At 35.2% G+C, this 13,258-nt stretch overlaps 1 protein-coding gene across 1 annotated transcript in view; it reads right to left on the reverse strand.

The window, feature by feature from the left end:
- Positions 1-13,258, reverse strand: part of MTREX (Mtr4 exosome RNA helicase) — a 116,217-nt gene that overhangs the window by 13,598 nt on the left and 89,361 nt on the right. Inside the window, exons 22-24 of the mRNA XM_008532402.2 lie at positions 9,230-9,393; positions 4,826-4,931; positions 1,126-1,182 (exon numbers count right to left, since the gene is read on the reverse strand). Of these exons, the coding sequence (XP_008530624.1) occupies positions 1,126-1,182; positions 4,826-4,931; positions 9,230-9,393 (327 nt within the window). The remainder of the gene's footprint in view (positions 1-1,125; positions 1,183-4,825; positions 4,932-9,229; positions 9,394-13,258) is intronic.

Here is a 13,258-nt window from a genome sequence, read left to right on the forward strand (position 1 = left end):
ATTTTCACCCAGTTATACCTTTTCTACGAAAAACAGAACTCTTCATTAAAATTATTCAAGAGTATCATTTAATTAATCTCTAACTGTTTAATTAATAAAACAAAAACAACAAAACAGATTTAGAGAAACACGAATCCCATGGCAAAATGATGCTTCTCCACTAAAAATACTTTAAAAAATGTAAATCTTGGGGCTAGCCCAGTGGCATACTGGTGAAATTTGCATGCTCCGCTTTGGTGGCCTGGGGTTCGCAGGTTTGGATCCCAGGCACAGACCTACACACTCCTCATCAAGCCATGCTGTGGAGGAATCCCACATATAAAACAGAGGAAGACTGACACAGATGTTAGCTCAGGGACAACCTTCCTCACACACATACAAAAAAGGTAAATCTTTTCTTTTCCCCACAATGAGAAATTTAGATTCATTCTTTTCTTCTTGGTAATCTAAAAGGTCAAAAACTCCTAGGTCTAAAAAGACTTCCCCGGTTCTGGAAGTTTAAATTTGTTAGTAATATTAAGGGATGCTAAATGTTCTATTGGAGGGGCCTATTTTTATGATCCACTTTTTATTCCTCTCTTGCAATGTCTTATAGTTCTTTTTTCCCTGTCTTTCTGTCTAATGTTGAAAAGGTAGATAAAAATTAATGCATCCTAAGAAAATAAAAGACACAAATTTATGACTATAAACTACTATGGCTTTGAGGACCCAGAGATAAATAATTTCTTAGGATAAAACAGATTTTAAAATTTGTTGTAAACTAGGATGGAAAAGTGTACAAAATTTAAGCTAACTACATCCTACTCCATCAAGATGCGATTCTTAATACCAAGGAAAACAATGCAAGCACTGAACTGCTGGTATAGCCTATCTACATTATGCAGTGCTAAATCTGCACTCATAGCAACTCTATACAATTTATTACATTGGTGGGAAGGAATCTTTAAGTATTAAAATAAAAATCACAAATGATATTATCAATAGCATTAAATGTTAACATCAAGAGACATATTTAATCTCAGAGGAAGTTGTCTCTGTGGAATAATAAATACTATGATAAGACTGTCAAAAATGTTTATTTTATAATATTCTCTTCATAAAATATATAGTTGGAAAAAATCTTACCTGCATTTGACGAAGTGGTCCTGCTAATTGCTCTGTTAATTTGGGCATCTCACTAGACTATAAAAGAAAAGATATAAAAAGATTAGATGTAATAATCTTAAGTTGAAAATGCAGTATATACTATCACAAAGTTTTCATGATATCCATTATCAAATTATAAGACCTTAGTCATTAGCATTTAGTTTCTAGTCAACTCTAAGTTTATTTAAACAAAATTACCACTCCTCTCATTCTAAATTATAATATTATTTCAGAAGAAAATATTACACTGCTAAATTTGCAAACTGTGCTAATCTAGCTATTTTCTGTGACCATAAATGGAACTGAGGGAGAGCAAATATTGTAAACATGCGTAGCAGTTTAGTTACATCAACATTATTATTATAAACTTTTTATCTCAGTTTGACTCTGAAACAGTTCTGGCTTCTAGGGAAGTCAATTCATGGAAACTAAAAATCTGGGCTCAAGAATGTTAGAAATAATGCTCTCAATTTTAATGTTATTCAGATACTTCTAGCTCTCTAATCACGTATAAGATAGTTAAAAGTTTAATCTGAATTTCAGTGTTCTTAATATTGCCTTCCCAATTAGTGAAAAGTTCATCAATTTCTCAATTAGAATAATAGGAGTTTCAGGTCTATTACTAACTAGCCAAATGAAGTTGGACAAGCTGCTTGAATTGTGTGTGTTGGTTTCTTACCCTGTCAAAGAGAAATAATAAGGTCAGATCCTCAAAACCTATAGCCTTATGATTAGAACAAAGACATTATTAGTGCACAATTTTTGACAAAGATAAACTTTTATCAAGATTAGTATGTGTGTGTGGGGGGAGGACAGGGACAGGATTTAAAGTAATTATAGGCAAATTTTCAAGAAAGCAATTATGGGTTAGTTCCAATAGATCTGTCTCTGTTTTAAGCATCAGTATTTATACAGAACTTGGTTTTGATTTGCATCATGTATATATATATATGTGTGTGTATTATATAATAAAATCATGACCCAGGTTCTGCATTATTCCTGTTAAAACAAAAAATCATGACGAGTGATGAAAAAGCAAAATGGCTAGAATGAACTCACTATCTCAGTTTAACAGTGAAAACAATCCAAGACTGCTAAATGTCTTTGATATTGTATCCATTCATGGTCAACAGTTACTGAGTTCTTCCTCTGCTGGGCACTATAAGTAGCAGGCACTGGTCCTGACATAAGTAAACTAAGTGTGATTTTTACCAATGCTTTCCCACCAGGTATGTGCACAGTTTGCTCCCTCATTTCTTCTTCAAGTTGCAATTCAAATTTCACTCTATCAGTGAGGTCTTTTCTAATCATCTTGTTTAAAATAGTAACCCCATCCCCCAAGGATTTCTATCTGTCTCCTGTGCTCCACTTTTCTCCAAACCCCTCCTCACCATTTGACATAAAATGTGTGTACTTTATTTCTTTACTGTTTATCTTCATTCACTAGCATAAGTATCATGAAAGCAAAAATTTTCACTGTATCTCTAGTGCCTGGACCTGTGCATTGCATACAGTGGGTGCTTAAAAAATACTTGTAGATACTTGATATTTTTATTATAAAGATTGTATGTAACATTTAAATTACTTTTAATGATATGAAAAAATGTGGGGGCGCAGTTTTAGAAAGAACACATTTTAAAATAGAAGTTAGGGGGCTGGCTCCGTGGCTGAGTGGTTAAGTTCACACGCTCTGCTGTGGCGGCCCAGGGTTCAGATCCTGGGTGCGGACATGGCACCACTCGTCAGGCCAAGCTGAGGCGGCGTCCCACATCCCACAACTAGAATGACGTGCAACTAAGATATACAACTGTGTACGGGGGGGAGGGTTGGGGAGATAAAGCAGAGGAAAAAAAAAAAAAAGATTGGCAACAGTTGTTAGCCCAGGTGCCAATCTTTGAAAAGAAAATTAATTAATTAATTAAATAAAATAGAAGTCAGTATATCAAGCAGACTTTATTGTATTATTTTTTTTTGCTGAGGAAGATTCACCCTGAGCTAACATTTGTTGCCAATCTTCCTCTATTTTGTCTCTGGGTTGCTGCCACAGCATGGCCTCTGATGAATGGTGTAGGTCTGTGCCTGGGCTGCTGAAGCGGAGTGTGCCAAACTTAACCACTAGGCCTCTTGGGCCGGCCCCAGACTTAATTATATTTTTAACGAGTATCTTACTATATTTACCTTTCTTTCTGGCTAGAAAACATTCTTTTAGAAGTATCAACAAAATTCCATGTGACTTTTAATACAATTTTCCATCTAACTGTTGAAAGGCACCACAAGAATTGATGACGCTTCTTATAACACAGTGTAGCTTCACTGAATTTATCTTAAGCACACATAGTGATATCTTGCCCCAAGATTTAAGGGTTCTCTTTTGGCTAAGGCAACTCCATTGTAGAGGTAACCTACTTGACCTCTCAGAAGACAGAATTCTTGTAGTGCCACATTAAAAAGAAAAAGCTCAATGCAAGAAATTAGCTACAAGGCAAAGTCTGACAAAGGCAGAAGACCACCAATCCCCAAGCAATCTCTTAAACCTTAGATCTGTTCAAAGAAAATCTGATAAATATTCTTAACAATTACTTGGAAATTAATGTAATAAAATTTTGAACCTAAGAAAAAAAACAGCCAAACATAATGCATTCTCCATGTACAAACTACTTTATAGGTGCATAGTAGGCATTCTCAGGATAGCATAAATTGTTTTGGGATTACTGTCCTGTTTGTTATAATCGGCACTATACCTGTAATTCTGACCTGTAATCAGGGAGCTGAGAGAAAAGTATCTTCTACATCAAGAAGTAATGTACTTGATCTGATTAATAAATAAGGAAATAGTTAACAGGTAAACAGATCAATGGCAGAACTGAAAAAACAATTTGTTCTTTCACAATTTACTTAAAAGTTAATGTGTATATAGTAAAAGGTCCTCTAAAAATTTAGATAGCAGTGTTAAAATTATTTTTAGAAGGCAAATGTCCTTATCTTACTGTTATTTTGTCCATGTTATCCACAATGAATAGTTTTAAATTTGAAATGTGAAACATGTGTTTTACTTTTTAAAACAAATCACACTGGTTTTTGGAATAACCAAGTGTGATTAGTATTCTTGTGGTGCTCCATCCAGCACTTCATTTTTTGATTTAAGAGCTGCTGAAAGTGAACTAACTACTCACATGAAAAAATTATTGCTAAACCGGCAAGGAGAATCTTACGCCCACTATCTCAGACCTTGCCTATGAAAACTAAGACTTCAGCTGCTTCAGAGTTATTCTCCAATACTGGGAGGAGGAATATTAATTTAACTTTACTATCCCCTTTCACTTTTACTAGTTTTACCTAATCTTACTTTTTCTTTTTCTTTCTAGGACTGTCTGACTAGGCCAGAGGTTCAAGCAACGCATTGGGTTATAGAACAAACTTAAAACTTGGAATCTGGTTAATGATGACTGTCCACAAATAAAATCCTATTTTACTCTCCTTTCTGATGATACACATTTAATTATTTCTCTTACTAAATTTGTGTTAAAGTTGCACTGATTTCTAATTAACATTACCCATATGTAAATATGAAGTAAATATGAAGTAATATTTTTATAATAAAAAATAGCACAATAGTATTAAAATTAAATTATAGTATGTGTGAATTAATGAATAAAATGTGCTAAATCTATCAACTCACATTCTCTTGAAACACAAAGCAGCTTAGGAGTGCCGTTGCCTGTTCTGCAGATAGGTCATTGAAAAGGCCATTAAACATCATCTCAGTTAGAAGGAGCTCATCAGCACTACACCGCCACAAAAAAAAAGAATAAGTTTCAAATGTCAGGATATAAAAATATACACATGCACTCATACATCCTTAAAATGCAGTTTTAATAAAATGTATTATTTGACCATGAAGAGTAATCATTGAGGAGTGACAAAGATTTATTTAATTAAGGAACCAACAGGTCTCTGTATTTACCAACACACAAATAATAAATGTAAAATGGGTATTTTATATAAAGATCCCATTCCAAAAACACCAAAATGCACATATTCACTGAAATAAAGAACCATGTCTTAACTCTCAATATACCAGGAAAAATAGTCATCAGCATTTATTATCTGGATCCAAGGACCCTTTTAATTATTTTTCACTTTACTTTACAAATAATTTATAAAGAGATAATGAAAAACTTTATTAATAACCTTAATTAGAATGTATGCATAGCAGACACACATTTTATTCCATAGTTTCCTAGTGCTGAGAATGTATATAACCAAGATGGGCAGTGGCCTCTGAATGCAACAAAGTGCTGCTCATCAACTGTCATCCACGAATCTGGACTATATCAATCTAGTAAATACTATCCCAGATTTCAAATATGCCTCTGATAGGTACTAGCTCACCATTACTTCTCTTTCTTCTTGCATTTGCCTTGTTAAAACATACTACTGACTACTTCAGAGATTTTAAATACATCTCTTTCAGGTTCCAGCTTATCGTTATTTTTGATTCCTCTTTACATCATCAAAATACAGTATTTTAAAAAACTTTGAGAAGTCATAACTTCGTTGAAGAAAGGCCATCTTCTCTGCTCCATAACTGTACAACATTTTCACTATTCAGGTTTATATTACAAAGATAGAAGACTTACATTATAAAGATTAGAACGATCAATCCAACATTTTTTTTCATCTCTTCATCACCTGTTTAACAATTCCCCTATATTTATAACTATCTTCAGTATTTGACCACTTAAGAACCGTGCAAGGAAAATTTAGTGTACAAATCATAAAAAATGAAAGACTATTGTCACAAATCCTTTTTAGCAAAATGAGATGATCCAAGTTCTTATCATAAAACATTACGTTACTAAGTCCTTCCTGTTGAACAGAAAGGAGAGTAAAATAAGTAAGAATCTTAGAATTTTCTTTTTGTTCTTAGAAATACATTATTCCCTCACTGATTCTTGAGTTTGAGAATTTACCTAGGGTCTGAGAGTTTGCTTATATGATCAATTTCACTATCATCACTGTGTCTAGAGTACTTTTTGTCTTTTTGTGTAATCGTCTGATTTGAGTAATAATTGTAAAATATCTTTCTGTTATTTTTCTCTTTGGTGGGTGGAAAACAAAAAATTCTGAATTCTCAATCATGTTCAATGAATGCTAAAAAAAGACTACAAAGAATGTCTCTAGAATTCTATAATCAAAGTTCCATAAAGTATCTTACACATATAAAAGGGTTTAATGGACCCATTTAGCAACTGTAAGGGTTTTATCTACTTAAAAAAAGGGCAAATATTTTTTTTTGGAAGACTTCTAAAAAAGAATAAAGTCATGAACTATCAATCTTTATAAACAGTTGTAACTATTCAAAAGTAAAGTCAAAAACTAAATTTGGGTTCCTAATGGTAAACTGAGAGTTAAGCCAAGCAAAGAGGACAATAATACAAATAAGGCAAGACGATTTCAAGGAACTACAGACAGTCTAATGTGGGTGGCAGACAATAAAGATAATAATCACAGGACAGCAGTTTAACTGAAGTTTATACATGCGATTATGCAAAGAAAGTTGAGGAGCCTCAAGACAGACTGGAGAAATTTAGAGCAAATTTCAGAAGACCTTGGAAAAAATATGCAGGAATTATTAGCAAGATGTAGGGTGGGAGTGAGGGAACGGTCATGCTAAGTGAAAGAAAAACTATGTGTGGGATGTGGCAACAGATAGGCTAGAGAGAAAAGGGCAAGAATACACCAAATTATGGAATTTATTCTAAAAGCAATAGGAAATCACTAAGAGACTTTTACCAAAAGAATGTCATGACAGGACTTGTGCTTTGGAAAGAATACTCTGAAAGCATGAGTATACAGGATGGGTTGTAGAGACTCAAGACAGGAGGCAATGAACAGTTAGGGGGACTGCTGCAGACTCTAAGCAAGAAATAATGCAGGATGGGCATTAGTCAGTGAGAATACTTAAAAGAGCATGGAGGTAGAAGAAACAATCAAGAAAATGTACGAAGAGAGAGAAAAGGGAGAGAACCAGTCTAGGGTGACTTCCAAGTTTCTGCCTTTAGTGGCTAGGTCTTATTCAGCAAGATAGGAAAGCAGAGGGACGGGGCCAGCCCGGTGATGCAGCGGTTAAGTTCACATGTTCCGCTTTTCTGCAGCCCAGGTTCACTGGTTCGGATCCTGGGTGCAGACATGGCACCGCTTGGAAAGCCATGCTGTCGTAGGCGTCCCACATATAAAGCAGAGGAAGATGGGCATGAATGTTAGCTCAGGGTCAGTCTTCCTCAGCAAAAAGAGGAGGATTGGCAGCAGTTAGCTCAGGACTAATCTTCTTAAAAAAAAAAAAAAAAAAAAAAAGGAGAGGGAGAAGCAAATTTTGGGGAAAGGTAATATACTTTTTGAAATTTGTTATTGTTTTCTCTCTCTAAGGATTCTATTTTAGCATAAAATCAATACTCATTCTTCCAAGACTAAATCTAGCTGCAGACACCTAAGAGAAATTAATTTATGTATTATTAAATACTACATAATATCACAAAGAAATAATTCCAATAACATTAATTTTTGCATATGAATCATGAGCCCACTGTTGTGGTCTAGATTCAATCCTGGGTAAATTATTAACTTTATGGTGCCTAGGTTTTCTTTAATTACAAAGTAGCAAAACTGAACTTTAACACAAGTTGAAGGAAAACTAGAAGCCTGCGGGCCAAATCTAACTTGAGGAATGTTTATTTGGCTCACACGGTGACTAAAAAAATAATTCTAAATTAGTTTTTGAACATTTAAAAAATCAAGGGATTTCATCTAAAATTCTGGATTTTTGGCTTTTCTAAATTAGAAAATCTGATATCACATTATTCTGTAATAACCCATTGGGGCTGACTAGTCACTGTCCCTTTGTAGTAGCCAAGAATTGTCATTTGCCGCAATCTCCTCTTAGCCCCTGTGGAGATATGATAGTTCATGACATCTGAACTAGATCATCAATAAGAACAATATGAATAAGTCTTCACCAGAAATGTCTGAAACCATATACAAGGCCTGTAATTCTCTGGCCCTGTCCATTAGGGACATGGAGAAGACATAAAAAACTGTTTCAAAAATGTCTTTTATGGACTCATTGAGAATAATGGTCATAGCTATGGACAAAGCAAGCTATACCTTCAGGCTATTGGCAACCACTTGAGACTCTGAGCCAGAATTGTCCAACAGGCTCTTCCTGAATTTCTCACCCACAGAAATCACTAGCGAGAATGAAATAACTGTTGTTGTTTTAAGTCATTTATTTAATTTATTTTTATTTTTTTTTGAGGAAGATTAGCTCTTAGCTAACATCTGCCACCAATCCTCCTCTTTTTGCTGAGGAAGACTGGCCCCGAGCTAACATCTGTGCCCATCTTCCTCTACTTTATATGTGGGACGCCTACCACAGCATGGCTTGACAAGCAGTGTATAGGTCTGCAGCCGGGATCCGAACCAGCGAATCCTGGGCCACCAAAGTGGAATGTGCAAACGTAACTGCTGTGCCACCAGCCTGGCCCTGCTTAAATCATTTAGTTTTAAGGTCATTTGTAATAACGGCAACAGATTACCAAAACAGACAATAGCTTATATCCAATTTTAAGCTGTGGACTATAATATGCTGTACTATAATACCTTATTGTTAGCCCAAAACTTTCATAAAATATGTTACACATATAAAAGGATAATGGCTATTAGACTACATTTCAAGATGGAAAAATGTTCATAATTGTAAAAGAATAAAAAGTATACAAAATTGTATATAAACCAAGATTACAATTGTATAAAGATTCTACAATGCATTAGAATAAAAAAAAAGGAAGTACATCAAAATGCTAAGGGTGTCTGGGTTAGTTCTGGGATCCAAGAGACTTTTTTTAATCTCCTTTTCTAACTTCATGGTCAAAACCTGCAGTTAATATGTATTAACTACATATAATATAATATATTGTATAAACTTCATATTTTTAAGACAGCTCTTTTCCAAAAGATTAATAGTCCTCATTTAAAAAACAGTATCCCATTTAAAAATCAGTTTTCTAGAACAACCAGGTTTTACCTGCTTATCTCACAAGCCACTCGTCCTTTCATCTCTATGACATCAGAAGAAGTAGCAAATCCCAACCTCCTTAAAACACGTTTGCGACATTTGAGCTCATCCATTTGTAGGACAGTTCTTGCTTTCTTTAGTTCTCGCTTTGCAGATTTAATATCCATTGCAATCTAAGACACATAAGAACATAAAGGAAGTTCAGTAATAAAGTGAAAAAGTAAAATGGGATTTACTCATGAAATGAAACCAAAAATATTCTATAAGGACATCCTACAACCTCTCTGTTTTAGCTTCTCTTTTACTAAAGCTTTAATGGGGTGGAGAGGGAGGGGGTGCATAGGAGCTTCTCAGATACTTTCCCAGGATATTATACAGGAGGAATGATGTATCTGAAGTTCCTAAATACTAGTATCTGAATTCTTAAAAAGTGGCAAAAATGTTAAATACGTGGAAAATATAAAATGTCCATTTGAAAAATTTGAGGCAGAGCAGGGAGATTTAGAAGTTGCTAAAAACTTAAGAAGTTGAGGAATACAGCACGGCTCTTGCTTCAATGAGAAGGGGTAAGGAGGACAGTCTAGGAGGAGGGGAGAGTTGGATAGCCAGGAGCTGGATCAGATAACCAGCAGGAGGTAGAAAGTCAGTGGTGAATTAGGATAGGCTGTCTCAAGACAGGATTCATTTGACAATTAATCATGCTCCTAAGTAGCAATCCCATCAGCTGTAGCTTTTCATCCTTAGGGAATTAGGGAGTAACTGAGAGAAGAGGAAAAGAAAGATGAAGGTATATAATCTTATCTCTTGACTACTTATATTTTCCCCATGATACCCTGAAAAAGCTTCCTTCTCTTGGTGTCAAATTACATCACAAATCTGCCTAAGGTGGAAATGGCTTTAGCAAAGACAATAGGTCTTTATTCTATAGACAGAGATGAAAGCTTAAAAGAAAACTGTACTGAGGTCATCCCAAAGAGTGGATGAGTTTTAAAATTCTGTTAATCAGTAAATATCACATACTTTTCAACTGTGATGAGTATGATAGTACAAGAGCAAGAAAACACTGGGATCCTGAAGAGGAAGTTTGAAGTTCAGAAAAACACTGATGGAAAGAAAAGTTTAGGGATTGAGAAGCTGAAATTCAAAGACTGGAATTTTGCAGATAATTTATTACACTTCAATTTAGGAGTAGAAATGATAAAGGCAATGATGGTGTTGAGTAATTCATATTTATTGACAGCTAAGTACTCTATTTCTAGTGCTTTACATTATTTCATTTGATTCTTATAGCAATAGTATAAGGTAGGTAACTAATATTAAATCTGCATTTTACAGATGAGAAAACTGATGCGTTGAGAGATTACTAAGTAAACTGGTTAAGATCACAGAGCTAGTGAGTCATAAACATGGGGTTCAAACCCTGTCTATCAGACTCTAGAATCCAAGCTCTTAATGACTATTTATATTGCTATGGACAGACGTGTTGTCATAATGCTAGCAATGCTTTCTATGCAACTCTATGCTACCTAGTGTGACTTATCAGGCCTATGGGAAAAAAAAAAACTGTTTTCTAAAGTTTCTTTGAGGATGTCCATGTGAGCAGAGCAGAAGACTGTGCTAAGTACTCAGAGGCATATAAACCTTACTAGTTAGTAGAAGAGAGCCCACCATTTAAGATATATTTCTCAATATATACATATTTTTTTTTTGGTGAGGGAGATTGGCCCTGAGTGAACATCCATGCCAATCTTCCTGTATTTTATGGGACGCCACCACAGCACGGCTTGATAAGCGGTGCTAGGTCTGCACCTGGGATTCAAACTTGTGAACCCCAGGCTCCTGAAGTGGAGCGTATGAACCTAACCACTACAGCACCAGCCCCTTCTCAATAATTTTTTTATTTTTAAGGATTGGTACCTGAGCTAACAACTCTTGCCAATCTTCTTTTTCTCCCCAACCCTCCCTAGTACATAGTTATATATTTTTTAGTTGCAGGTCCTTCTAGTTGTGGCATGTGGGACACCACCTCAGCATGGCCTGATGAGCAGTGCCATGTCCATGCCCAGAATCTGAACTGGTGAAACCCTGGGCTACTGGAGCAGAGAGCGTGAACTTAACCACTTGGCCATGGGGCTGACACCTCAATAATTTTTATACTGATTACATGTTGAAATGTGTTTTGGACATATTAAGTTAAATAAAAATATTATTAAAGTTAATTTCACCTGTTTCTTCACACTTTTTAAAAAGGTGGATGCTAAACAACTTAAATTTACATTTGTGGCTTGCGCTATATTTCTATTGGATGATGCTGTTCTAGATCTTTTTCTACACATTTTAAAAGAACATAGATAACCATGTCTGTAAATACATGGATACATAGGTATAGGAGCTTTTCTCCCATAGAAGTGAAATCAGCTTGCTTTTCCACTGAATACATCAAGACTTCTTTTCCAAAAAGAACACAGAAATTTACCTCACTCTTTTTAATGACCATGTTGATTTCCATTGTGTCAATATGCATAATTCATACATCTAATTCTCTACTGGTGAACACTGAGGTTGTTTGTATTCATTTACTTTTTCAAACAATGCTACAAGAACATCTCTGCATTGCCTCATTTTGTAGTCTCCATTCTAGACGTGGGAAAGCTGGGTCCAAGAGTGTTAAGCGGGTCGAGACAGTACAGATAAGCTTAAAATGCTGACAGCTGAGGAGTCAGATTTTGAAGGCAGGGCTAAGGGATGTGAAATTTATTTTGCAATCACTAGGTGGCCATAAAAAGATTTGTTTTTTCCCTAAGTTATTAACTCTTTGTAGTTTTCTTTCATTAAAAAATGCAGTACAAGCACATTACAGACAACTGGGGGTGGGGAACCACTATAATCTCACTGCCCAAACACAATCACTTAAGGTTTTGATTCATAAAAGGGTGAATGTTATGCTACATGAATTATCTTTCAGTCTTTTCTTGTGTATGTTTTTATTTTTGCTAAATTGAAATCATAGTTCACATAAATTTTAGATCCTACATTTTTTCATCTAACACTCCTGCATAAGCGTTTTTCCATATATTGCACAGTCTTCATAACAAGTTTACTTAGTCAGTCTCTCAGTCAGACATTAGAGCCTTTTTAGCTATATATGAGTTGCTCAAATAATGCCTCTCTCTCTGGCTTCAAACCACCTTCTCCATGGATGTTTTCCAGTCACCATTCAAACAAGCTCAAGTCTCTCTGTTTTCGTGTTGTGGAACTGTTAAGCTTGACTCTCTGGTGGCCATGTAGGGACTAACTGGAAGCAGAGAGGGAGCCGCTGCAGTGGTCCTGGTGAGAGATGAGCAGGCCAGGATCACAACTGAGTATACGTGTGAAAGTTATTAAAGCTTTTAGTATCTCAGGTTCCTCATCCTGAGAAGTACCTTCATGGTGGGCCTGAGCATAGTGTACTAGATGTTCATTGAGAATACAGCTGTTGTGCCCCACATGGCACAGGGCCACACTATGTTAGTTCACAGAAAGCTAGAAACGGGCAGTATTGTAAAACTGTAAACTAAACACATTAATCTATTAAGCCAAGAAGTTTCTATTCACATATTTATTAAATAAATACTAGATATCTACTTTATAAAGATAGATCATTATGGGAGACATGTGACAGTAAAAATAAGCTAAAATGAAACACCTGACCCTAAGGAGCTTAAAATCTAGTTCATGAAACAGGAAGACAAACATGATGAAAGTGGCATGCGATAAAAGTTGAAAAAGCATAACAGCAAGGAGTTATAAAACTTCAAGGAAGAAGTGACATTTGTGTAATACAAAAGACTCTAGCTGAAGAGAAGTGGATAGTGGAAAGAAATGTGTTCACTTCAAAAACCTTTTTCTAAATTCATTATTCAGAATGGCTGTAAGAGTGATTTTATTGGTTAGAGATTACAGCTAATTACCCTAAAAAGCTGACTGTTACAACTTTATACCATCAGAATGGCTATAATTAAAAACTCAGACAATAACAAGTGTAGGTGAGAAAATGCT

The sequence above is a fragment of the Equus przewalskii genome, chromosome 20 (assembly GCF_037783145.1).
Source record: "Equus przewalskii isolate Varuska chromosome 20, EquPr2, whole genome shotgun sequence".
NCBI lineage: Eukaryota > Metazoa > Chordata > Mammalia > Perissodactyla > Equidae > Equus > Equus przewalskii.